This window comes from Anopheles funestus, chromosome 2RL, assembly GCF_943734845.2.
Source record: "Anopheles funestus chromosome 2RL, idAnoFuneDA-416_04, whole genome shotgun sequence".
NCBI classification, from domain to species: Eukaryota; Metazoa; Arthropoda; class Insecta; order Diptera; family Culicidae; genus Anopheles; species Anopheles funestus.
The window spans coordinates 74,401,976-74,428,134 of NC_064598.1; the positions used below are offsets into that span (position 1 = coordinate 74,401,976).

At 41.6% G+C, this 26,159-nt stretch overlaps 1 protein-coding gene and 1 long non-coding RNA gene across 51 annotated transcripts in view; one reads left to right on the top strand and one right to left on the bottom strand.

The window, feature by feature from the left end:
* The window catches only part of LOC125766582 (zinc finger protein 271), a 58,362-nt gene that overhangs the window by 4,562 nt on the left and 27,641 nt on the right, over nucleotides 1-26,159 (top strand). For 23 of the 50 annotated variants that reach the window (XM_049432701.1, XM_049432726.1, XM_049432700.1 and 20 more), the window contains exons 2-14: nucleotides 7,096-7,867; nucleotides 14,903-15,128; nucleotides 15,210-15,620; nucleotides 15,833-15,930; nucleotides 16,017-16,079; nucleotides 16,159-16,549; nucleotides 17,546-17,729; nucleotides 19,276-19,359; nucleotides 20,264-20,347; nucleotides 21,338-21,421; nucleotides 22,129-22,212; nucleotides 22,940-23,023; nucleotides 25,008-25,091. In XM_049432701.1, coding sequence (XP_049288658.1) covers nucleotides 16,074-16,079; nucleotides 16,159-16,549; nucleotides 17,546-17,729; nucleotides 19,276-19,359; nucleotides 20,264-20,347; nucleotides 21,338-21,421; nucleotides 22,129-22,212; nucleotides 22,940-23,023; nucleotides 25,008-25,091 — 1,085 coding nt within the window. In that variant the 5' untranslated portion in view covers nucleotides 7,096-7,867; nucleotides 14,903-15,128; nucleotides 15,210-15,620; nucleotides 15,833-15,930; nucleotides 16,017-16,073. Of the gene's footprint in view, nucleotides 1-4,274; nucleotides 4,400-4,451; nucleotides 4,768-7,095; nucleotides 7,868-14,902; nucleotides 15,129-15,209; nucleotides 15,621-15,832; nucleotides 15,931-16,016; nucleotides 16,080-16,158; nucleotides 16,550-17,545; nucleotides 17,730-19,275; nucleotides 19,360-20,263; nucleotides 20,348-21,337; nucleotides 21,422-22,128; nucleotides 22,213-22,939; nucleotides 23,024-25,007; nucleotides 25,092-26,159 lie in introns of those variants that run through there. The other 27 variants (XM_049432725.1, XM_049432712.1, XM_049432723.1 and 24 more) reach the window with 21 other exon arrangements.
* Nucleotides 18,084-19,267, bottom strand: LOC125766625 (uncharacterized). The gene is made up of 2 exons (XR_007418677.1): nucleotides 18,402-19,267; nucleotides 18,084-18,288 (listed from the first exon to the last, which is right to left on the bottom strand). It is a non-coding gene; the product is annotated as an uncharacterized LOC125766625 (long non-coding RNA).

Consider the following 26,159-nt stretch of genomic DNA (forward strand, 5'->3'; position numbering starts at 1 on the left):
GAAGTATTCAGGAACTCGAATTAAAAGCTTGTGAAGATATCAAATTTTTCGAGCAATAATTTATATCTCAATTGTCCCTTTTAATCATATCAGCAAGCTGTTTTTGGACGGACAAGCTATGTTTTCTGCTTGTTCTGCTTCAGTCTGTTCTGGGTTCAAATCTCTTCTGGACTGAGTCCTCCATTTTCAGAACTTCAGAATTTCAGTTAGTTGTAATTCAAGTCACAGATAACAATTCACTAGCTAAGATCCCCGAGGTCCAAAACCTCTTTAAACCTTCAACAACAACAACAACTAGCTAAGATAGCCCGAAAACCGAAGAAAATCCATCTATAAGCAAGGTCTTTTTGTTTTGCTCGGTTAGAACGGCCTGGCCGTATCAAGACTTATTTTACCACGTAGCAGGATAGTCAGTCCATGCTACGGGGGGACGGTCCGAATGGGATTTGAACCCGGTCCCTGCCGTGTGGACGGGCGCCGTTTTTTACATGCACCACCGTGCCGCCCATAAGCAAGTTCTGTTTCTTGAAAATAGGTGAAAGTGGGGGAGCGATAGTTAGAAGAATTTCCGGAATTACCATCGAACAATTCCCTCTAGAACGCTAAGAAAATTTATTCTTTATTTATAAGGTGTTTCTGCAATTTGTAAATAGCTTACGATTTTTCCTTTTGCTTACGATTTTTGTTACGATGGAATTCAAATGATTCCATTAGCGAATGGGGCAAGTTGTGAGGTTAAAGATCAAGGTCAGCCTGGATGTCACAGACAATTCTACGTATTCACGGTGGTCGACCGATTGACTCATTCCTTCCAACTTGTGGCAGTGAAATTAGCCAAACACCTGATCTCGATGGCAGGTTTTGTTTATTATTTTGACACATGTTCTGCTGCAAGAGGATCACCGACGACTACAGGTAGCAGCAGATTTCTGTGTGTGGTTGATTCAAAGTAGTTCAAATTTATTCATTGGTACTCCGCAAGAGAAAGAATAGAATTGAAATGGAACGATGGAAGGCAGCAGTCGCGCGTGGAGTTTGTTTCATCGATTAGTGGTGATTCTTTGTGCGTGCGTGCCACCCTTCCCCCCTCACTCCCCCTGACTTGTGTACAGGTGCGTGTGCGTGTGCACCTTTTTGGCACCACATCGGGTGGTGCAATTTTATTGCTTGATTGCTGCTCTCTCTGACTGGCCTTCTTCCTAGCCCAAGGACATTTTTCTCTTCCTCAATGTGAACCTGGTTGAGAAGGTTGGTCGCTTAGTGGCTGAAAGGTATGCGCACGCCTCCGAGGATGTGTGAGTTGATGCTGTCTCGCTCGGATCAGTGCGTTGCATTATATCTCCCCTCTCGCTTACTTCGGCAATGTTGGAAATGTGTGTAGCTGTGTGTTTACATTGCCGGGGTTCTCCCTAGGATATGCTGGGATCGTGAAATCCGGTTCTCTTTGCCTTCATTTCTATGCGGGCGTCTCGATGACGATACGCATCACACACACACACGGGCACGCACTCGGCACATAGCCACACGTGTGAGAGCGAGCAAGAAGGCACGATGTAATGAAAACCAACCCGAATCGCCCGAAAAACCGCACCATCGAGCGAGAGGGTTAATCGCAGCAGGCGCGTCGCCGCGTTGTAAAAAGACACATTACCCCCTTTGTATGTATAGGGGTGGGAAGCGAAAGAATGGGTAATAGAGGAAGAAGAAGTAATGATTGAACTGTCGCGCAGGGGACGCGCTCGCGGCTGCATGTATGTGTGTGTGTGTGTGTTTGTGTATGTGGGTATGAATGTTTGAACAAGAATGAATGTGTGGTGGTAGGTCGGTTTGCTGCGACATGGCGACTCATCAGCTCGCTTTTATTTTTGCTGAACAACCTATGTTTGTTGGGGCCCTCTGCCTCCCCTTAGACTTAGAATGGATCATGTTCACTTGCAGTTTTAGCTAAAAAGACGAATATACTTCAGTTGAAATGTATACGAACTTGAAGAAAAATCATTCTATTAAAATTATTTTTTTTTATGTAATGAGAGAGAAAGAGATTTTTTTTCATTTCTTTGTCCCTAATCGGGAGCGGGATTTTTCAACCCACGCAATTCAGAAGAAGTTCGTCTGTGCTGGGTAGTATGCAAGTGCAACTGCATTTTGTAGCCTGGAAAAGGGTGAAACAATGTTGCGCTTATGCTTTATTACACCACGGTACGGTGTTCCGCATGTGGGGAATTTCATTTTATTCGTGCCTCGAGGGGTTGTTAAAACCTGAAAGTGTGCATAAATGACACTAAAAAGAAGGGAAGCAACAAAAAAAAGAATGGAAAAAAATCGACACGGTTGAACGCGGTCGAATGAGCAGAGAAAAATGTGCGCTGAAGAGAGAGAGAGAGAGAGAGAGCAAGTAAGCGAGAGCAGCATGCGTGTGGAAAGGAAGAGCGCGCGCGCGCACCGCGGAACCGGTTGCGGACCACGAATCTTGGAATGGTTGGCGCTGCTGAACGACGCGCACCCTGTCGCGCTCTCCCTTTGGCACGTAGCGCTGTGTTTTGAAGCGCCGGTACAGGAGTGACAGAGAGCAAGAGCGTGGGGACGGTGCGCGCGCGCGCGCATACGCACACCGCTCTTCTTCCACTGAAGCGCGAGAGGAGAGCAGAGCGTGCGCGCATTCCTCTTCGATAGAACGGAACCTGTGTGCGCCCATCCATCGGTGTGGATGCGTGTGAGCGACAAGGAAGGGAGGGATGAAAGAATGGCAAAGAAAACATGCTCCCGCTTTGCAACAGGGTAGGTGCGAGCGAGAGGAGAGAAGCAAAGAAGCTGTGATGTCAGAGCGTCATTCAGGCACCATGGGCATTGTGTGCGGAATGGAGAACAGTTGTAAATAATTTCTTTATTGCAAGATAGGTTTCTTACCTATATTGTGTTTATTATGCAATTTTAGAGACGAGAGGAAGAACGGACTGTTAATTTGTGGTACATTGTTACATTCTTTGATAATGTATCAATTGTGACTATTTGATGTGATTAATTTGATTTATTATACTCGAGCTAAGAGAATTATAACTATAATATTCAAATTTTGGTACATTCGATTCTCTGATCAGTGACTATTTGAAGAGGTGAATCAGTATAACTTAAAGGGTGGTCCAGAAAGTATAAGCACGATTTCTGACTTCTGACGTAAATGATATTGTACATTGTAAACTACTAGCTTGTTCGTCGAAATTAAGTTTTTTCACCGCTTCCATCAAAATGCGAGGTATTGCTCTCGAAAAGCATAAAGGCAAAAAACACAAATTGCGCAAATGGTGTTCTATTCCAAACATCTCACAGAGTTAAACTTTCGTAATCGAAAAGTGTGACTATCGGAGCTATACGGACTAACATCGCATTCGCGTGGAATCCAGGTTTGAGGATGAACAAAAAATTCGGTTAAAAGGCGGTTGTGTGGCAAGCCATTTGAGAATGCGCATTGTGGTCAGAACCATCTGTGATATGATAATCCGGTAATAAATATGGTCCAATATTGTTTTGGGCGAATTTGACATTTGTACATTATGCAAAAAAAATGATCGCATGTTCTGATGAAAATGAAGTACCTTACATGCCGAAAGATTTGAATCCGCCGAACTGCACTGAAGCCAGACCAATCGAAATATTTGGATCCTGACCAAGCTAAACTTAAGAAAACACTTCAAATCAGTGAAGTTCAATCGCTAAAGCTGCGGAAGAGTGGAAGAAAGTGACCAAAATCGATGCGGATAAGTCTGTGCAGAACCTGACGAGAAGTGTTTGGGCAAAAGTGTGATCATTGGCGTATGATTGAGAAAGTTATTATTTTTTTCATAGATAATAACTAAGAACACGATTCAGAAATTATTAATGAAATACACTTTAAGTTCCAGGAACAAATTAGATTTTTTTCCTATTTTTATATCGTGCTTATACTTTCGGGTCCACTAATAATATGTATAGTATTGGCAACTGGTAAAGAATTCCCCCAGATGTTGAAAAAAATTTTGTCACGGAATATTTTTAGGAAATATTAAGCAATTGTTTTTAAAATAACCATTAATTAAAAAACGCTTGTTAATTTTATTGTTACAATTTAACTCGGTGACCGGGTTAAATCTGGTTCCATAGGAAATAAAGTAATTTCTATTATTTCCACTCATTTACTATTTTCCACACTGTGCATCGATTCCCCCGATGCGCGTGCTCTCTCTTTCTCTCGCGCTCACGGTATGCCGTTCGTGCTCCGAACCCTCTCGCCGTCGTCGCGCAAGTCGTCGTTGTCGGCGATGTCCGTTGTCGCTCTCAGGTTCGAAGCGATCGCGGCGCGGGTTTAGAGAGCAGTTTCTCACCACACTCTGCCGCGCACCGCCGTCTAGGATTTTCGTGTTCTGTGAGTTCAGATATTGGTGCTGTTGTTGCTATTGTTGTTCTTATTATTGCTGGTGCCTAGTGTACAATATCTTTTGGGCTAGAGCTTGTGCTGCTGCTTTCTGCTACTTTTACCTATAGAGGAGGGCGTCGCGCACATGACGACGACGGGACCCGCACTTTCCTACCCTTAGCGCGCGGTGGTGTATTAAAGATCAGAGGCGAGCGCTCCTTTCGCTTGCTTTTGCCTGCTGCTGCCGTACTAGAGCGAGCATTGTGTGTGCATAGACACAGGGAGAAGGGAAGTGCGCGTCACCATTTTTTTTCACTACCTGTGCCCTTTAAGCAGCAGCACAGTGCACACTGGCCGTGCAGTGTGCTGATAATAAGGTATAAGGGTAGCAATGGTAGAGGTGGCACGGAGTTGACTTTCGATTGTGTACCGTTGAGGTTGAGGAAAGGAATGGAAGAAGTCTAGGTGAATGTGTGCGTGTGTATGTGTGCTTTTTTTTGGTAACATGTTACACACTTTAAACCCACCATCCGTGTATTGTTGTTGTTGCCTTTCTGATCCTTTCTGTTGTTGTTGTTGTTGTTGGTTAGATTAAGACTAGATAATGTTTGCTACTTTTGGGAAAGAATTTGTGCTGATGCGTTTTCTAGAGGGTGTGCGGTAATTGCGTTGCGTCGAACACACCCCCCCCGCATATGCTCTCCTCCCATCATCATCCACCTTTTTAAAGCGCGAATGCGCGTGTGTGTGCGTGCGTTGCAGCTCTTATGAATAGCTATCGTACATCACATCTTTCTGTCTGTTGTAATCCTCGGGGAAAAGTGCGTTTTCCCCAAAAACAAAGTTCCCTTCGCTTCGCTGGCGTTGCGTTTTGAATGGTCCGTTGGATGCGATACATAGAACAAGTTGCTATGATAGAGACGGTCTACTAGATTACATCGTTTATATTTTTCTTTTTTTTTTCTTATCTCCATAAAAGCGAAAGCTTGTTTGAATGCAATAATTCCCCGTACTGGATGCATCTTTTGCATTGAAAATCGATTCTAATTTGTCATTTTATTATGCTAGTTCTGCTGAAACAGTTTCGGAAAATTCAATTCCTCTCTCCGTCTCGCTCGTTCACATTCAGCAAATTAAACTTTTTTTTTCTTCTCATTTATGCTAGGGATCCGAGCGGAGGAAGAGTGTTTAAAAATAGATTTAGAATTTATATTTCACACCACACCACCTCCACACAGGCCCAGGGGGTTGATAGCCCCCGGGAAGGGGAACCTGTCTCGGTCTCATTCTCTCTCTCTCTATCGCTTTCCTCATGCTTTACCCCTTATCCGTTGCGAATGCGTTGCTTGCAACAGTGTGCGGGGGAGAGAAAAGGAGAGGAGAGATTAAAAATATTTGACTAAAACTGTATTATAAAATTTTAAAATTGATTAAAAGCATTATGGAGCTTATAAGTAGTACCATTACTTTGTGCTTTTCATTTATCCCGCTTGGAAAAATATTTTTCCTCACACTCGTATCGGGTCACATAAATTAAAACTTCCTATTAAGTCGTATGGCATATGGGTTTGTGTGTTTTTGTGCGTATGTGTTGGTCACCAGCGTTAACTACGATTCTAATTTTATTTTAATGACAGTCCCAAATGCGAAATGCATTTTTGAGGATATTTTTTTCCGTATTTTTGATTACCCAGCCCCGAAGGGGGTAATTACAAATAGTGGAATATTTTTCCCATATCTGTTACAGTTGTTGGAAGGTTTCCATCTTTTCCACCTTCCAGCAGAGCAATTGTCGTAACGCACATAATGCGGGTGACATATGGAAGAGAAGAAACGAAATGTAATTTTACGGGCAAGTTATTATATTTTTGCTTTTCTTTTTTGTTCACCCATTTCCTATGTAAACTTTTGTACAATGTTTTTTTTTTTCATACCTGCATTCGGTTATTTTTCTTCACTGTGGAATAAAATTTATCCTCTGATGGGAAGCCATTACGGTGAGGGTAGCAGTGGGTTGTGTGCGTGCGTTTGAATGCTGGTTTATACAAGTGCAGTCCGGTTTGGGGTGGGGCCCCGGGTACCAGTGTTCGTATTTTTCATCCCTTCGCATAGGAGTACCGAGTGAGAAGGAAGGGAGAGAGAGAGCGCGTCACTACCCGTCACCACCACTACCATTAAGCGAAAGAACCATATACATACACGCACACACGCAATTCCCTGGTTGGGCTAATCGTCGTCACCAAACCAACATGATTATTGGAATCATTTGGAAGTGTGGAACGGACGGAAGAGGAGGAAGCAGTAAAAGCAATAAAATAAGGGCCGAGGGTTGGATATAGGGCCCCCACATAAACATTATGTGTGCAGCACCATACCATCACCACTGCCACTACCACTACTAACACCGCTTACTGCGATCATGAGCAGTGCAGACAATACCAAACACAGAGGAGCGAGAAGGAGGATTGCTTATAGAATGCATTTTTTTTTATTGCCATTTCATTCACACTTGCTGTGGATGATTTGGCTGTGCAGTGGAGTTTGGTGGAAGTGCATGCAAACGGGGGATGTGTGTTTGTAACTCTAATGCACTTCACCCGCATCATTATCAGCATTCAATCGAAACGAGTAGTAAAAATGTATTTTTTTTTCGTTTCCCTCCTCAATGATTACTAATGGATGGTTTTATTGCATTTATTTTACAGAAATGTGCCGCAGAAGAAGCGTTAAAATAAATCTCTGTACCGCGACGAAGTGTGTGCAAGTGTTGCAGTTTTATAAAAAAAAAATCCCTTCCGCGCGCGCCTAACTACTCCCAATCATTCATAATTACCAGTGAAAGTGTGATTAGCAAGTAAATGCAAGTTGCAAAACCGTGTGTGCAGTGAATAATAAAGAAGCGAATTTTGTGAGTGAATTTTCTTTTCCCGCGCGTATACGTGGTACGTTTTTTTTTATTTGGAAGAGCCTTGGCGAAGAGGAGCCGTAGGGGGAGCAAAAGAGAAGAGAGAAACGAAGAAGGTTTGCTTTCGGCAAATACAAAAAGTGCATCGCCGGTGTTGCAGTTAGCCGATTGTTTTTTTTTTCGGTCCCATTATTTTGCCTTTTTTTGTTTTCTTTCCAATCGCCGTGAGAAAATGCGCGCGCGCTCGCGTTTGTGTGGTTGCATTTACTGATTGTGTGCACCGTGCACGTTCGTCGTGTGTGTTTTTGGAAGTGAGAGTGCGTGTGTGTGAGTGAAAAAGAAGAAGAAAAAGCATCAGCAACGTGGTGTGTGCAGTGTTTGAGGAGCATAGCTCGAAGAAAGTCATCGTTTCATCCCTTCATCACTTCCCTACCCTGAGAGAGTGTGTGGTGTGGGGTGGTTGTTCTGTTGCGCATCTTTCTTTAAGAATCGCAACCATTTCCCGGGAGAAGAAGAACGTTGCTAGTAGAAGTGAGAGTGAGGCGTATTTCATAAACAATAACACACACCCGGTGAGTGAAAGTGCCGCTTAGCTTAAGAAGAACGGGGTTGCGGTTTTGTTTTGAATGACGCTTTTATTTTAGACCCTTTTATTTAATTATAGAAACTAAATGTTTGTATGAATTATGTATACTTTTTCTGCTGGAGTCTAATTCCTAATTGTTCTTCGTTTTGATTTGTATTTAAGGGAATAAAATTATTGTATATCATCCAATCAGTACGCAGCCAAACGGCAGCCTAAACGTACGCAGCCAATCTATTCATATAGGAGCTGAAACGCGTCTTTTCGTTTCACTGCCTTCCTCGTACGGTACCTACACGCATACACTAACTGCTTCGTCGCGTCCCGCGCTCACCACTACAACCACCACCACCACCCTTGAATGATTAACGCGCTGAAGCGCGACGTGAGCCGCGCACTCCCCCCCAATGGATTATGAAAAGAGAAAAACTCACACACAGAGAGCTGATTGGTGCGTTCGTCATGTCGAAGCACTACCACCACCCCTAACTAACATGTTTTATTGTCCCGTCACGCACACCGCACGCACACCACCAGTATGACGTACCGAGTAGGTGCTGTGATGTGAGATGGTGGTGGTTGCGGCGGAACATATCGCGGACGCGAGCGAAATGGCTGCCGCTGCGGTTTCTCTACGCGCGCGTCTTACCACCAACATTTGGAAGCGCGGCGAACACACACGACCCGGAGGAAGATCGGTTCTCGGAAGGGCGATTTTGGGTTTTTTTAAATTACGATTTTTTTGTGCACTGCAATTTTTAGTTGCAGTTTATGTTTGCTCTGCTGTTGCATTCGATGGCAGTATGGAAAAGGGGTTAATGTTTTTATTTCTATGTTACGACATAATTGATGGTGCGTGGGAGTTTGTATAGTAGTTTTTCGATTTGTTACTACATTATGATATGTGTGTTTACTAATTTTGTTAAACTCTAGTTGGCTTTTATTATTTTTTTTATTCAAGCTACATTAGAGAACCAATATTTTCCACTGACCCAAAATAAAGGGGAGGAATATCATTTGAAGTAAACATCTGTGTTGGTCATGGGCTGGAGATGATTTATTTATTTCTGTCATTAACATCCCGTACCCGAATGTCAATGAACTTTACATTTTAATTTTGCCTATTTACGGGCTACGAGGTTTCGGGGAGTTCTTATTTTTGATTGTTTTTTATTCGTTCGACAACTTTCATAAGTCGGCACAAGCATTAATCATCGCGTATTAAAACAACAAGTTTGTGTAGAATTTTTTTGATTTTTTTGTGTTTTTTCTACATTAATTAATTTGTTTGTTATGATTATGAGGATATTTTTATCAACACTTTAAAATGTTGTCATTCCAGTAACAGTATGTTTGGCGCAATTAAATGCATGTAAACAATGCTTAATGTAAGTAAGCTTTCAAACATGAAGAAAATTCCTCTAATTTGTTCATGAATTCGGTAATACCATGTGATTATGCTTTCCTTTTAGGTTGGAAATGAAAATGAAAGCATTTGGTTAGGATCTTGAACAGAGAATATATGTATGTATTGTTTCAATGTCCAAAGATGTTGAAGGATAAATGAGAAAACGGAGACCACAATCACATCACACACGCCCTGGCGGCTTTTCCCATAGAATGTACCTACTTTGTTTCAATGTTGTCCTGCAATGCTTGATGTTTTTCGTCGAAGTAAATCAGGGCAGCATAAAGAGAAACACACAAAGTATCAAGCCAAATTCGACAAAGGAGGCACTGTTTGATGGGAAGGAAGAGCTGCTTGGATGTGTACGGGCTCCCACCTCAACATAAAACAGAAAGAATATAGCATACTTTGTCTTGGCGCGCGCGAGCATAAAGAACGGCGCGCGTATTGTGGCTATGAAGACATTAGAAAGTGGCAGGGGAAAACAGTGGGTGATGGTGGTTCAATGGAATTGTTTCCAATTGTTTTGTATCGCGTGAAGAAGGACGCAACCAGGGAGTGAGTCGTGCTCCCCGGCTTCTTATATTGTTGTGTTTTGTTGGGCGTTGGTAAAGATCCGAAGCCATTAATCCCCTCGTCTTCCCGATGTCTTCTTGAAGTTTGTTTTGTTTGGTTCGGAACAGGGTGCAGCAGCAAGGGTGTGTGCTTATTCAGCATTTTTCAGCACTTTTGGCAAGAAAGTGAAGAGCGATGGAGCAAGGAGCAAAGAAGCGTGATGTGATGGATTAGGTGGAATCGAAAGATCTCCGAAAGAGGTGTCAGAGGTCATATTGTTTTTTTTTTGTTTAAAGGATGAACACATATTTTCTCTGTCGCTTTGTAGTAACGGAAGAAGCGGGCGTCTCCATTCCTCAGAAAGGGTGTGTGTGCGCGTTATGTTGTCGCACGTGTTTGTATGCGTGCACGCTTTTGGGGGGTGGGTTTTGATGGGGGAATTGTGTTTCTATTACATTGTGGTTACATTCTCTCGCGTTTTTAATCTCTTGTGCCGCGTTTTATGCCTTAATGCGTTGGATGATGTATCATCTGTTTTATTTTATTATTATTTAGAGCCAATATATTTAACATTTCCATTTGCATTTGTAAAACATCTTTGGCTTTGGCGGGTATAATGAAGGCGACTTTTTAATGCGAGTTGAAATAACGTCCTTTTAGTATATTATTTCATGTGTTTGCTTTTAATTTTATCAACCGGAAATTATTCGGAAAAAATGGCAAAGAAAATTATCATAAACATACCTAATGCGATATCTCATTATTGATTGCAATTTGCAATTTATGTGATACGCTTCAATGCAAAAATATAAACAATCAAACTAATAACATAAGAAGCGATTCTATGTATGCATTCATGTGTGTGTGTGTATATAGAAAGAGGAGTTTTTGGGTTCGGCAAAAGAGGGTGGCGCACGTACGCGGCCGTAGATGGCGATGGGCTAGAAAACAATGGAACAATAAAGTTTTGCGAGAACAATAAGTCCTCGCAAGCGAAAAAAAATGTATGTGACTGTTCGTTTCATCCGTAGAAGAAGAAGGAAGAGAAGCCCTGTTACGGGTGAGGGGAAGGGTTGGTAGAAAGAAGTAAAATTGATGCTGGAACATGTTTTCCAAACAGAGTAGGAAAGAGTGAGAGAGAGAGGGTGCGGAACCAGGATGAAAAGTGACCGAGGGGTGAACGGTGCTTGGGGGGGTGCGTGGGCATGTGGATCCTTTGGAGCGTAAAGTGTACTGAAAAAAGGGCCCACGAGAGTGACAAAGAGGGAAGATGGGAGAAAAAACAGAAAAGCCACAGTGTACAGAAACGAAATAAAATCGTTGTAATGTATTTTGTGGAAAGCGGCAAAACCAGTGTGTGGGGAGGAGCTTCATCTTCTTTTGTCCCTTGGCTTCGTTTAAGTTTTTAAACAACCACCCATCAACCACCCTTCCTCCATGTAATCGTGCATCCAAGCAACACGCTCAACTGTCGATGAGGATGACAAAAAACAGAAATCTGTCTCTTTCTCTCCTTTTACTCAACGCATTACAGTGTATTGGGCGGGGTGGGTTAGGAGTCGCACCCTCTCTCCACCCCTTCAAAAGCTGGTCGGGTGGGTGGGGCTTTTTGTATTTTATTTCCAAGCTCCCCGCTGTGATGAATTGCTTGTCGGTAGGGTGAGAGAAGGAAATAAAAGAGAGCAGGGTGAAGTGCGCGTCGGTATCTACCCCCCCTTACTTCTACCCTTTTTATTTTACCATTTGTCTCCCGCTGCGTGTATGTGTGAGTAGTAGGGGATGGAACGAATAAACGAGAAAAAGAGTCAGAGAAAATGAGTGAGAGCGAGAAAGAGAGCGTTTGAAATGAAACGAGAGATCTCCACCCCCCGTGGGGGAAGTTCGTCGTCAGCTTTGCGGAGATCTTTTGTTGAAGAATGGAACGCCTCAGGAGAGGGTCGGGCAGTGGAAGTGGCAGTGTGTGGGCAGGAAATTAAAAAATCTATACCTACCCTGCGCCTCCACCATTCTCTGGGGTTTCAGTGATTATTGGTGATGCTCCACTTCTTCCTCGATTCACCCTTCCTCCATCACCTCACCCTCCATTTTTTTCTTGTTCGTTCCAGTCGACAGCAAAGACGATTTCGCGGCATTTTTCGATCAGACGAATTTTCGCGCGCGTCTTTTTACATTTCTTTTTTTTTATTTCTCGTGACCGGTTTGTTTTTTTTTTTGTTTTGTGTGTGTGGTTACTGCTGGTGGTGTGTGAAGCATACATACATAGCGGTGGTTTAATCGGCTGATGATATGTACAAGCGGATTCGGTGTGCGAATCGGTAATTGAAATGAAATTGCAAAGCGGTTTTTCATGACTCGTTTTTTTTTCTTCATCCAATCCTCTTCATCATCAGTGGAAAAAAGGGAACTCTCTCTCTCTCTCTCTTTCTTACTCTTATTCTTTGTATCTTTCTATTCCCCCCTTTCCTCTGTAGATTCATTGACGTACATGGAGGCTGTATAAGATCTCTCGAACGCGTTATCTTCTTTCCATGCGGGTTTTCTCATATCGTTTCGAAATTGATGATAACCAATTATTATTTTTTCGCACTATTTCTCCGTTCTTTTGTGCCATAGTTACACTTTCGATGAGTCTGCTATGCGTTAGAATTTTGAGAATATTTTGCGCGGGAGATTGTACCATCGGGAAATTTAGGCATGTAATGAAATTCGAAATAATTTCATTAATATAAACAGTAACATTTTCTTTCTTTCCATAATAAGGGATGAAATTTTTACAATAAAGAAATAATAATCGAGCTTTAATTTGTACAATTATTTAAAAATTAAAATTTCAATTTGATTGTTTAATTGGTGCCTCTTTTTTAAAGCGTTTTCTTAGGTTAAATTTCTTTCTAAACTGAAAACTATTTTCCATTCTCAAAAATGAACACATGATCATACCATCTGTTGATTCAATATCTTAAAGAATAAATTGCTCAAGAAGACACATCAAGAATGACATCATAACCGTCAAGCTGCATTTGTTGCACGTGTGCAGTTGAAGCGCAATAACGCATTTCGCTCTTGCGCGGGCCATAGTGTCGTTCAACAGCAAACAGCACCGTTAGCATATGTTGTGTTTATCATAATTTAATACATCCCAGGAGGCGACGAATCCATCCCCACCCTATAGTAGTCGGTGATGTGTCTGGATGCAATGAAGGTCTGCTTTTCGTTGCTATTGGGAACCGGGATGAGCGGTTGTGCACGTGTTACATATTTTGCTTAGTGATGCGGTCCGCGGATGCTGTCCCGGGTAGTGTGTGGTTGTGTTAGAAAATTATGCTGAATAAAGGAAAAAAAAAAGCTAACCGTTTATTGAGATTTCCGCCAGAATCGCAAGGTTAGAAGTTATGCGCTAAGAAAAGGTGGAGAAAAGAGAGAGAGATACAGATAGGGAGTATAAATAAAGAAAACAGAAGCTCCAAACTAGATCCATCCCCCAAAACAGACACACACACACAGAGGGTTGCTACTGTAATTGTATACGGGGAGGGAATTAGATGAAATATATGCGCAAGCGTTTTCACCCTGTTAGCTTGTTAGCTGAAGAGAGAGTGGTTTGAAGTAGCGAGTAGCGGAAATAGTCACCATACAGTGAGACAGAGAGAGAGAAAGCGAAAATCACATAGAACCACCCCTTGATACGCGCATGCTCTTGCTCCTCACGATGAAATTGATCAGCAAAGACGGCGGTGGTAGCAGCGCCGACGACGACCGACTACGATGGTGGTCCTCTTCAATTTTGCCATCACCCAAACCCCCCCAGTATGGTGCGCTAGCTCACCCCAACCAACCCAACACCCAACATTGGGGCGGGTGAATTGGAGGGTGTACAAACGTGTTCTGTATTGGTGGTGGTGGTGTTCGCGTTGTAAATGGTGTAGTTCGCGGTTTGGCGCGCACCCGTCTTCTCGGGTGATATTGCAATAATAATCATCACTGTGTGTGTATGTACGCGCCTTGCTTTTTTTTTGTATGTGATTCTCTCCTTGTTTGGCATTGCCGGTCCCATCCATCTTTATGCTTATGGTTGTGTTGTTAAATGTGGATTGGAAAGATCGCGCGCGTAGGAGGCCGCTTACTTCTAACGACCCGCGAAACGATGACTCGATGGAACCGGCGTTTTGCGTTTTCCATACTCGTCCATGCTGCCCCAACCCTTCATCATCTTTTAAGGGTGCCGGGGGGGGGGGGGGGGGGGGGGGGGCGTTGGTTTATCTTTCTTCGTTCACTTTCCAACTGTTTCGCTCTCTCTCTCTCTGTCTCTTGTGTTGAGAGTTTGCAAATAGAAGGCGCGAACTTTGGCGCGACTTTGGTTCGACCGGCTGTTATGAGATGCGAGTAAACGATGAAACGAACGATGAAAGGTGAAACGAAAGAGGTTTGAATGATGATATGATATGTGAAGGTGGCAGCGAACAACCGCTACCGGACGTCACAGTCTGCCCCACACCCTGCCACTACTTCCTCTAAGGGTGTGATGGTCCATGGGGCTTAGCGGCGTTTGTTGCCCCTACACGATTGGGGTTAAAAATTGGCGCGAAAATTTAGCTTGGACATATTCGGTTTTGTTTTCCTACTGTGTGGTGATAATCAAGTATAGGGGATGGTTTTATATTTAGTTCAGTAAGGTGCGTACTGATTGTGCTTGAATCAGTGTATTAAATTTTACGAGATTGAATTAATTCAAATTTTTCACAAAAAGATTTTTATAATTCCTTTTCGTTGTAATTCATTCATAGCGAGTTCAATTATAGATTTAAATACCAAGTCAACTCACTCATGAATGGAATAACTCATGAGCGAATTAAAGAGTTCCGACCAACTCACTTTGACATTATTAATATTTTTAATTCTTTGGTATTTAGCTAGATTATTAATTAAGAAATGTGCGTACTAAAAATAAGTGCGCTCGATGATATTACTTTAAAGACATTGGGATCACTTAACTGACTATTCATCTCCAAAAACAAAACTTTAACTAAATATTTTTTCCCATTCTGTTTGTTTTCTTTACAGCTTACTGTTTGATAAAATCGTGTATATTTCCGCCGAAAAGTCTACCCAGGAGTGCGTACCAATGAAAACACTCAAAGTGTTACGGGTCAACTTGAAATCGGCCATTTTTACTAAAGGAACAATTATAGTCGCCACCAACACAACTAGTAATAGTCAGCGGCGACACACACAATCGTAGATTCGATTGTAGTGATTTATTAGTTTTATTCAATTATTTTATAGACAGGTATGTTGTATGAAAAAAAAAACTAGATAAATGATATAAAATAACAGTGTTTAATAATTACTTCTTTCTCTTAATTTGCAGATGATCTCTCTCTCTCTCGTCGGTTACAGTGAAGATTTCCACCGGTCGCAGTGAATGTGTTTGGTTGGCCGCTTAATAATTACTACTAACGCGCAACAATCGTGTTTGTCATAAGGACACAAGCACACACAGCCACAGCATACGCAAATACACCATCCAGTGTATCTGTTATCCCGGTGTCTTTTTCCGCGTGGTGTACTTCACGGCGGGAAAATAACAGCCCCGAGGCTCACGAGCCTCGCTAGAAAACTTTCCCAGTTTTTAACCCTCCCCTTTTTGGGTGGGACCGGCAGCGCCGGACCTCTCCCTTTTTTCCGGGTAGCTACCCGTGATCTTTTTCCGTTTGGCGCGGCAGTTCCGGCACCTGCAGGTGTTGGAACTTAAAAGGCGCCATCATTCCTTCCACAATAGGTAAGCATGAATGAACTATGGAATGGGAAGATTTAAAAAAAATCACGTAGTTATTTGTATGGCATTTATACTAATTTAAACATTGGGGGAATTTAAAAAAATACACAGAATTAAGATTGGTTTCTAATAAGAGACAATGTTAATGGATATATAATGACAATATACAAACTATACTATGCAAATGGTTAAACAATTCCTTCTCGTTGTTACAGGGTCGTCACACCTCACCAACCTGTCTGGCCCTGCTGCTACTCATAGTAGCAGGGGCAGCACAGGTCATCTTCCTCCACCCCCGGGGTCGCACCTTCAGGTAAGCTTCCGAATAGGAAGAGAAAGCTTCTGCTATATTCGCATTACGTTTGCTAACTCATCATTTTGATCCAACCTTTTCTCCAGCAACTCCACGGGTCTGGAGTCCTTACGGATCATACGAAATTACAGTATTTGGGCAACATGCAGGTAAGTTGATATAGTTAACCAGGAAGAGACACGCTTGACGTCCATTTGCTAATATTCCATTTTGTTTTCCTCCTCCCAGGTGCATCCCGCACACAGTGGCAGCGGAGGACATCATCCGCCTCCACCGCCCACCCAGGGACCGCCCCAGTCCGCCCATCCACCACCACCGCAACCGATCCCGATCGTGAAGCCGGAGTTTAAGGTGCCACCGATACCGGCCCACCTCATGGATGTGCGCGGTCCGGACGGGTCGCTTGTAAAGATCAACATGCCGGAACATCACGATTCGAGCAAACCGCCGAACAATGTCGAAATGTTGAAGGTGAACATTGAGGATCTCAGCCAGTTTCTATCGTACCACGAGGTCTTCGGGAAGCTGCCCTCCGACATGCTGACGGGCCCGTCCGCTAGCTTAGTGCCATCGTCCTCTACCAACACCGCAACGACCAGTGCGCATAGCAATGGTAAATGTGAGTCACCAAAGCAAACGCCCATTGCCACATTTGTTACCAAAGTAGTAGTGTAGAAGGGTAGAAGTTGCGCTCTGCTCATTAGTTAGTTTTAATTTGACCAATCAATTTGCGTTACAATTTAGTGCAAATTACATTACACCTGCAAAATGGTATTGTTTTCCTTAAAGTATCGTTGTTATTTTTTCAAGAAAATTAATACTGCGATCAAATTAAAGTTCAAATTATTTCTCAACTCAATATCAGACAGAATGTATAGAGCAAGCCGTATGCCTTTCTAAATCTTCACACTACTTAGCTTTCATCAATCATTTTAGCTGTAATATGTTAGTTTAATGGTTGGTTTTATGTGATAACGTTTCTCCCAAACCTCCCTTGGTGAAGGATAAACGTTATGGCAAAAATAAATGAATCAATTTAGGTTTTATTAATCGAAAGGAAAGCAAAAGCGTGAATCAACTCTCAAAGATGTCCTTCAATAACTAGTTTTGAAAATGTGATGTTATGTTTTCTTGTTAAATCATAATTCTTTACTCCTCTCTTGGGCTGGATGTCACGTTAGTTAATTTAGGAAAAGATTTCTAATGTCCATTTAATGTGCACTTGTTTGTTTGATGTGCTACAACATGTTCTGTAGCTTTCAAATTTTTGTTTTGTTTTGGTTTGATTAATAACTGATACTTAGTATCCCTTAAATTTTTTTTTACTTTTTTTGTTAAAACAGTAGGACTTTTCATTTTTAAGTAGAATTGTTTTTTGAATGATTTTATGGTTGCGACATTTCTCTAATCTGTGTGTTTTCTCTTTGTCTCTTTTCTTTTCTCCCGTAACAAAAAAAAATTCAATAAAATGTTCATTCCGTCGCAATATCAATACCGTTTGTGTATGTGGATGCAAATATGGATTGCCCGTTTTGTCTTGCTGCTCTATTGCCCACGTTTCGGATTTGTTCGAAAACGAAAAACAATATATAAAAACAAACCCTTGCCACATAAGCAGTAAATCACATCCGTCAGCATACGGGCGAATCTCCATTCAAGTGTAGCTACTGTGCGAAAAGCTTCACCCGTAAGGAACACCTGACTAACCACGTTCGCCAGCATACCGGTGAATCGCCTTACCGATGTCCGTACTGCGGTAAAACGTTCACCCGAAAGGAACATCTTACCAACCATGTCAGGTGAGTGTTTGCCGTTTGACAAGATCCCAAATCAAAAGCAAAAGAACAAAGAAAAAAAAAACGTTTAAAAAAAATAAAAAACGAATTGTTTTGCTTCCTTATGCGAGTTCTTCTCCCAAAAACCCCCTTTTCCGTCCCCGCCAAATCTTTCTCTATCTCTGTGTTTCGTCGTTTTGTTTTTGTGATGTCATGTGCTCCAGTGATTAGCAGATGATAATCCACGTTAGCCAAACAACCGAACAACCGCGTGTGGTCAACTACACACACGCACAACCGCCCTTTCTTCTTGTCTGTCTCAGTCTGGTAATGGAAAATCTTTTTTGAATCTTCGTTTTACATAAGTGAACACATGCATTGATATCGTGTAGCTGGATTTATTATTGTTCAACTCCATCGAGATGATTTTGTCATCGGATCCTCCTGCCTATACTGCCCTTCTTCGTTAACTCTCCAAAACAATGTTACCGACACAAACCAGGATTGTTATGTTACAAAATTCATTTCTATTCCACGATGCATATAATCATACTTTTTCGTTATAGTTCGCGTCTGAAGATGCCTAAAATAAAAAGGATAACATTAATAATTACAGTAATCTTACACAATAGTTTGTCGTGTCGCTCCTCTTCTTGCCAATTTTAAATGTAAAAATTAGTTTAACTTAGTAGTTACCTTACTTTACGCTTTTTATCTATACCCCGGAACTCATAATTGATTATTTCCCCTAACTGTACATCTGCGGGGGGTAAGATTTTCGACCGAAAACTTTTGCTAACGGTGGAAATGGCCGGAAAAGTATCCGCTGGGTAAAGTGCTGCCAATTCTTAATATCCTTCACTGTTGCCCGCAGTGTTGAAACAGCATACCTTCCGTTACTTCTGTTGCGTTGGTTACGTTTGACAGGTGGACGTAGTAGTAGACGCTTCATAATACGATTGAAATATCTCCTATTCTGAGTTTGTAGCATTCTGACAACTTGGTCTGTATTGTGTGATGTTGTTATTTCGCTTAAATAGGTGTGCCTTTTCGAGCCGCTCCTAGGCATTTTACAATCGAATTTTGTCTCCAAACGTTCGAATAACTGTTCCGGTAAAATAACACGAAATTTTGAAACGTCAGCAGCTATAGCTTTGACTCCACCATACGAATTTAAAGAATTGAAGCAAAACATCTGTATGTGGTACAATTGCAAGTATTTTTTCTCCCCCTGGAAACACGCATACTACGATGAGTTATCTCGCGTGCATTTAATAAGTATCGTGCGTTCTTATGTTGTCTGTTGGTTTTTACATTACCAATGTTTAGTGGAAGTTTCTTGTTACACACTCCTTGATAACAATCCCCCGATCCTCAGTGTAAGGGGCAGAAATAGGAGATTGGATGGTGCGGGATCGATCCGATATGCCCTCAGTAAAGCAAACGGCATATTTTTTTCTTAATAGCAAACAGAAACAAAAAACAAATATCCAAGGATATCTTTGATTGATTCACGCTGTTTCTCTCTTTTCCCTTTCTCTCTCTCTCTCTTTGTATCTTCCTCGAACAGATTGCACACAGGCGAAACACCCTACCAGTGCACATACTGCGGGAAGAAGTTTACGAGAAAAGAACACCTTACCAATCATGTCAGGTGAGAGAATGCTTCCTTCTTCTTGCTAATGATTGCTTCCATTCTCACGATTTTGCGTGCGTGTCTTGTTGTTTGTTTTTTTCTCAAACGACCGCACCACCACCCTACCCCTCACTGGGAGGAGAGATGCATTAGCCTTTCCATTTCCGGTAGAGGAAAGTGAATTGGCACACTTTGTTTTTTTTCCTAACCGTGAACCAGTGCCGAACACACACGGCGTCATCGGTGCGAATTTTGTTTCGGCATAAACAGAGATTCAAAATTTCTTTTTTACACTCGCTTGTGTGCGATTATATGCACTGAGAGGATATGATGAATTATGGCATGTATGTGAATAGGACTAAAAGGAAAATATTTCCCCATATGTAATGCATAACTCATATGCCTTTCTCCTCCACGTGCCAGTGAAAAGGGAGGGTGGTCTAACGTTCGTTGATTAGAAAAATGTCAAATTGTTTTATCATAAAAAAATAATTACGTGTATTACAACAATGAGGAACTCGCACTCAAAATCTTGTGCTAGTGCGTTTTCCCTCATCCGGAGAATGCATACCGTTTGCTGCTGTCAGATCGGCGGACAATTGACAGTTTTCTAATAGATGCAATTTTGTTGTTTTCTTTTTCTCTTTTTTCCATTTTTTTCATCCTTCCCGATGATGTCTGCGTGCTGCTGCCGCCATACATGTACCATTAAATTTGCTTTATAAACTTCAACTCAAAACAAACTGTCAAAAAACAATTATCCTGTCACTGCTACTACTACTACTACTACTGTTACTACTATTGCTATTTCACCACAATTTCCGTAAATGTTCCAAAATTTTCCAACGCACAATGCGTGCTTGTTTTGGGATGATTTTATTTGCTACAATTCCTCTCACTTCTCTGGCGATAAATTGCGCAGATTACATACCGGTGAAACACCATTTCAGTGCACTTACTGTGAGAAGAAATTCACTCGTAAAGAACATTTAACTAATCACACGAGGTGAGTGAATCTGTGCCTCATAAATGAATGGATATTCATACGCATTAGAGAGAAAAAAAATTGAAGAAATTAGATATTTTTAAATATCCTTTCTAAGGAGAAAGGATATTCAATTAACCGTTAACATTATTGCAGATTCCTCATTATCAATTACCAATTCAATAAAAAGCAAGCATCGTCGGTGTGTTATTGAAGCTGTAACGTAGCATCTTCTGGAGGTGTTTTACGAACTAGATCCTTATTTCAGATCATCAGTGCCACGGAAAGGAAACAGAGGAAAAGCTCCCTGAATAATATCCAGTTGGGATTAATTTGATTACCAATTTTCCTAATCAAAACTTTTTATTTACAGGATACACTAATGCTGCATGCTATAAATTACCCTAGTCCTATGAAATGCCGTTGGTTTATGTGTTTTTGGTTTGAACGCCTGAAGGTATGCAATGCAAATCATCATACGTCCTTATTGCCAAAGATGAAAAAGAGACATTGCATACATTCAGGCGTAATAAACCGAACAAATAATCTAGTGGATTTATACTTTGAGGAATGTAAAATAATTCCTTGAAAACAATTGTTATTGGGTATAAAATTATCATCAGAATTCGAGGAATGGGATTATTAAATTTAAATGTGAATTGAAAATGTTTAATGATATTAGAAAATGGGTGTTATACACTCTGCCGTGGTTTCTGTTTAAAAAAATGGTCGAAAATCTTGCTTCCCTCTCTGTACGGTGTCTATTACTTAACGTTTCGTCGTTGGTCTCATCGTGTACTGGTCGATCAAGTCCACTAAACTATTCTCTGGAAGGGAATGTCTTACGTCCATTCTTTATGTGGTTGTTTTGCGTGAAAGCGGGATGTATTTGTGTTCCTCCAATGAAATGCCCTGTGTCGCCCCTGGTTCAAGTTGTTCTACTTATCCTCTGTGTTCACGGGACGTGTTAAACTAATCCAAACCAATACCGCTCTTCATTCTTCTCGACAGGTTGCACACCGGCGAGACTCCTTTTCAATGTTCTTACTGTCAGAAAAAGTTCACTAGGAAAGAACATTTAACGAACCACGTCAGGTGAGCTGTTCGCTCAAAACACTAAGACACAGAGTATCTCCAAAGTTCCCCGTCATCCTCCTCCCCCCGTTGTGTTCCTTGCTCCCAACTGGCACTTTAATAGTTGCTCTTCAGCCGCCCCCACTATCCGTGTAATGAATTCTGGAGGGAATATGAATATTCGCAAGCGAAGGTGTATAACAACTACATCAATCTCACCAAGAGTCGTTTCAGACCACAAAGAGGAGCTAACTATTTCGGATGATTTCCGAACACAGGGTGGGATATGAGACATATGTACTGTTCACCTTAATATTTTTGGTGATTCCAGTTCTTCCGTTCATGATACGAGCCAGAACTGGTCTGATAAAGTCTGTGTGCGTGGTGTTCCTTTTTCACGGGACAGCGGTGGTTCGGTTTGTTCGAAAATGCTCAGATCTGTTGTATTGTTGTGTATCCTTGCTTGTGCAAGCTTTCATATATTCCTCCTGAAGATGCGTCTTCCAGCCAGATTTGCTATCCTTTTTTCCCCCAACACATCCTATTATGTCATGTTATTTTTAAAAGAAAACATCACTCCACGTTATCCTGATCACTCCCGAACTCTCCCACCTTACCCTGTGTTTTCAATGTGTTTAATGCAAAATTACTAAATTCGGAACGAAGCAAATAATGGCCCAATGGCGGCGTTACTAATGAAAACCATCCTGATCTCCCTTCTTCGACAGGTTGCACACCGGCGAGACACCTTTTCAGTGTTCTTATTGCCAGAAGAAGTTCACTCGCAAAGAACATTTAACGTACCACGTCAGGTGAGCGATCGCTCAAGTGTGTGACGGCATCCGCACAGATGCCGTCACGATTTGTGTTCCAATTTTTTTCTTTACCTTTTTATAAGTTACTCTCCTCAAGAGAATTCCTAAACATAAATACTAAAAAAAGGCAAACACGTTCTTGAAAATATGATCGAACTCAACGCGACTCTAATAGAAATGAATCAACCATAGAGGAAAAATGCTCGGGGGATATGTGTGAGTTTTTCTTCTCGAGTACTGCCGGTTTTACTTTGTCCTGCAAGGATCAATCGATGATAGTGCGTGCAATTGGAGCATGACGTGTGGAGTATCGCGCAATTCCGGGGAGACTGATATAGGATACTTCTAGTTCTGACCAGACACCGTTGAAAGTCAACATTGATTTTATTTTGTTGCTGATCGAGATGTAACGCTCACCACCGAACAGCCCATACTTTCGAGTTGTGGGTCTTTCATATTTTCAAAAGGACGGGTTTGCGCTTTGTTTTTTTTTAACTTCGAAAAAATTAACGCTCATGTTAGCGCCCGCCTGTAATAAAAACAGAAAAAAAACATTCACTGTCTCTCTCTACAAAGGACGAATGTTTTAAATCGTGTGCCGTGTGTATGTGTTTTCCTTTGATTTTGAAAAAAGGGCACATAACACAACCATGCCACGGACACGAAAGGTGCTCTTTTGACGCTGGACACTAATCATAACATCCCGCTCTCCCTTCTTCGACAGGTTGCACACCGGCGAGACTCCTTTTCAATGTTCTTACTGTCAGAAAAAGTTCACTAGGAAAGAACACTTAACGAACCACGTCAGGTGAGCTTGAACGCTATCATTAATCTTCCCCTTGTCTGTCTCACGCACACACAACACCCCCCCAAGAAAAAAGCAGATAAAAAAGAAATCTATTTGTTTTTGCTCTCTTGCTCACCTCCTGCCTTCTTCCTTCCCTCTTCCATCCATCGTTCGTTGCGTATCGGAATTTTCATGCTTTTTACCGATCTGTAAAAGAAAAAGGGTATATCGATCTTTATACCACGCAACAGGATGGAAGAGATGGATGGGAGGTTAACGAGGCTTGAACCGGCCACGTGGCGGAACGGTGTTTTCGTTCTGAACAGAAGAAAATGGCGGGCCAGAATGCGTTTTGTTGCGAAACGCGAAAGACAGATAGAAAGTGAGAGATCGAGGGACACAGAGAGAGGTTAGCAAGATGAAGAAAAAAGAAAACCAGAAGGAGGAATCCCGATCGAAAGTAACATCACCCTCTAGGAAGATACAAAAAAAAGCATTACGATAAGGCGGCTCCATCTCTATTTGTTTGTTTCTGCTGCTGCTGCTGCAAGGAGTATAGTAGGAAAGAGTATTTGTTTTGTTTGCATTTTAGTAAAGCTCTCGTTGGTTTGTAAAAGAGCTCGAAGGAATACGGTTGAATTCGGCTTCTTGTGTAATTTTATGTTTTGTTTCGTACACTTTGCTAATGTTTTTCGCTAAGCTTGACCAGTGAGCGTTTTGTTTAAAAAACCTCTAAAGGCCTAAAGCCTCCCCTTCGTTAGACAAAAAGCAAAGGGATTGTTGTTGGCTATGTAGGTGTGCATACTAAAATAACACAACAACGGAAAACTGCACTATTGCGGCTTGGGCTTTCATTCCATCATAGGTCGTAGGTTAGCAAACAGTTTAAAAAAACAGCCGGATCAACAAAAAGCAAAATAAAACTGCGAACAAACGGGTAAGAAAATAATTTCCCCCTGTAAGCGAGAAGCGCAGTTTTACGTACAGCAAAATCAAACATGGCAACAAATGAAACGATGTCTTTCACACTTGCTCACTGCAACAGGCGCGTGTCGGAGGGGGTCCTCTGCGTAGGGTTCGGGGTGAAAATTGTATCTAGATCCTTTACCGAACGAGAATTATGTAACTTGTTTTAAAATATACAACGGAAGGCGTTTATAAACAAAAGGATTTTTTTTTGTTTTCAAAATCCTTTTTAAACGTTTATTTCGTCCTCGTTTTTGCTTCGCATTTAGGTTTAGGCGAGTCGAATCTGTACAAGTGACACGTCGTGTTTAAAATACAATTATGGTACGTTCATCACCTCTCCTCGAAAGGCTGGGTACAATTTTCTCCCAGAAAAATCTGCGCGTGGACATTCACTCTGTAGGAAAAGTCTTAATAATCCCCACGGACACGGATTCAAACAAGAGAAAAAGGGCTGGTTCTCGTGTGTGTGTTTTTTGTGTTGTTACTCCCCTGGGTGCGATCGTTGAAATCTTTTGATCGAAACAGTCACAGAAGCGATGAAGGCGCTACATTTAGTGCTGGATAACAGTGTACTCTTCTTCCATATTGGCGTTTCTTTCTTCTTCGTGTTCCTGCTTCTTCTTCTCCTTCTTCTTCTTCCTCTTGTCGTAGAGTTCTCTTGTCTTTTTTCATAAGAAACTGCATCTATGTTATGTTTTTTTGGTGAAAAGTTTATGATCATTATTGATCGTAAAAAAAAGACAACAAACTCTATAAATGTTGGTCATGCAAATTTTCTTCCGTTGAACTAAAACGAATTTTCCCATAAGATTGCAAATGCAAAAAAAAATCTATCACACATCGTCTGTGTGTGTTTGTACACTAGTGAAAAGCTTTGGTTTTCTCTGTGTGTTATGCTTGTTTGTTGGGTGGTTCCTAAGGTGCGTGTCGACTGCAATGTCAACTAATGTTTAATCGACAAACCGTTTTGATTCCCTACAAAACGCCCTTCCGTATCCGCTCCCTTCCCCCATCATCAAACTACCTTCTCCAACAGGTTGCACACCGGCGAAACTCCTTATCAGTGTACCTACTGTGACAAGAAATTCACTCGCAAAGAGCATTTAACCAACCATGTCAGGTGAGAAAGCGTGTCTGTCCACTCCGTGCTGTGATTGTTTTCAACCCCCTTCAATTTCAAGCTCCCCCTTTGCTGATTCTAATGTGCCCGCGCTTGTTTCCCTTCCATTCTACGGCGATTCCCGTCATAAGGATTGGAAAGGGGTCCGCAATATTTTGTTGTATTTTGTAATGCGTGATATGAAACCTCCCAAACATGTGTTTGATGTCTTCGTTTTTTTCCTTCTCGCGTTCTCGTACTTTGCTTCCCAGAGAGTGACGAAAGAAGCATATTAGTCCATTGAGGAATCAATATAATTCAACTCTCTTTCCGTTTTTTTTTGGATGGTTCCAAGGATACTAAATGGTTTTGGAACATGATTTTGTATATAAGTTTCCCGCTTCAGCTCTTCTTGTAGCAGCAGATTGGGGTCTGTAAAAGGTGTTTGTCGTGACAAAACGCACTAATGACAGTTGGTTTTGTAAAGCGGTTTTGGAAGGGCACTTACGTAAACCAGATTGTGTATTATAATAAATTAGTATACTCTGCACTGTTGATAGACTCTGTACCGTAAAAAAACTATATACAGTTTTGTCCTGGTGGGGTGCTGCCTTAGTAAAAGATAACGTGAAGATATAAAAAAATACAACATATTGCACTATTGTACACTACGGGGAAGGAAATGATTTTTTTTCTTGTACATAATATACAGAACATAGCACGCACTAAGGGGGATTTCCTTACAAAATGTATTTTTTTTTGTTGTATGTAATGGTTGCTTGAGATTTTTTGTATGTTGTGTAGCTAAAGTTTATAGTTAGCTCGTTGAAAAGCACAAAATTTTGCAAAAAATTACAATTGAAACTCAAGCAACTATTTCCAACTAGAATTTCCCCTAGAACGAGAGAGCTTAGAAGAAAAGATTCAGTTAAGAAACAAGAGACGAACCCTGGCCTGTTTTATCTGCTGCTAAAATTCATGTAAATCCGGAAGGCAGTCTTCATTTGTTTTGTCTTTTTGTCGATGGGAACCTCCTTCGTAGCATTTTCGAACCGCTAATCAGTACTACTGGCGAAGCCTTCCTCCTCA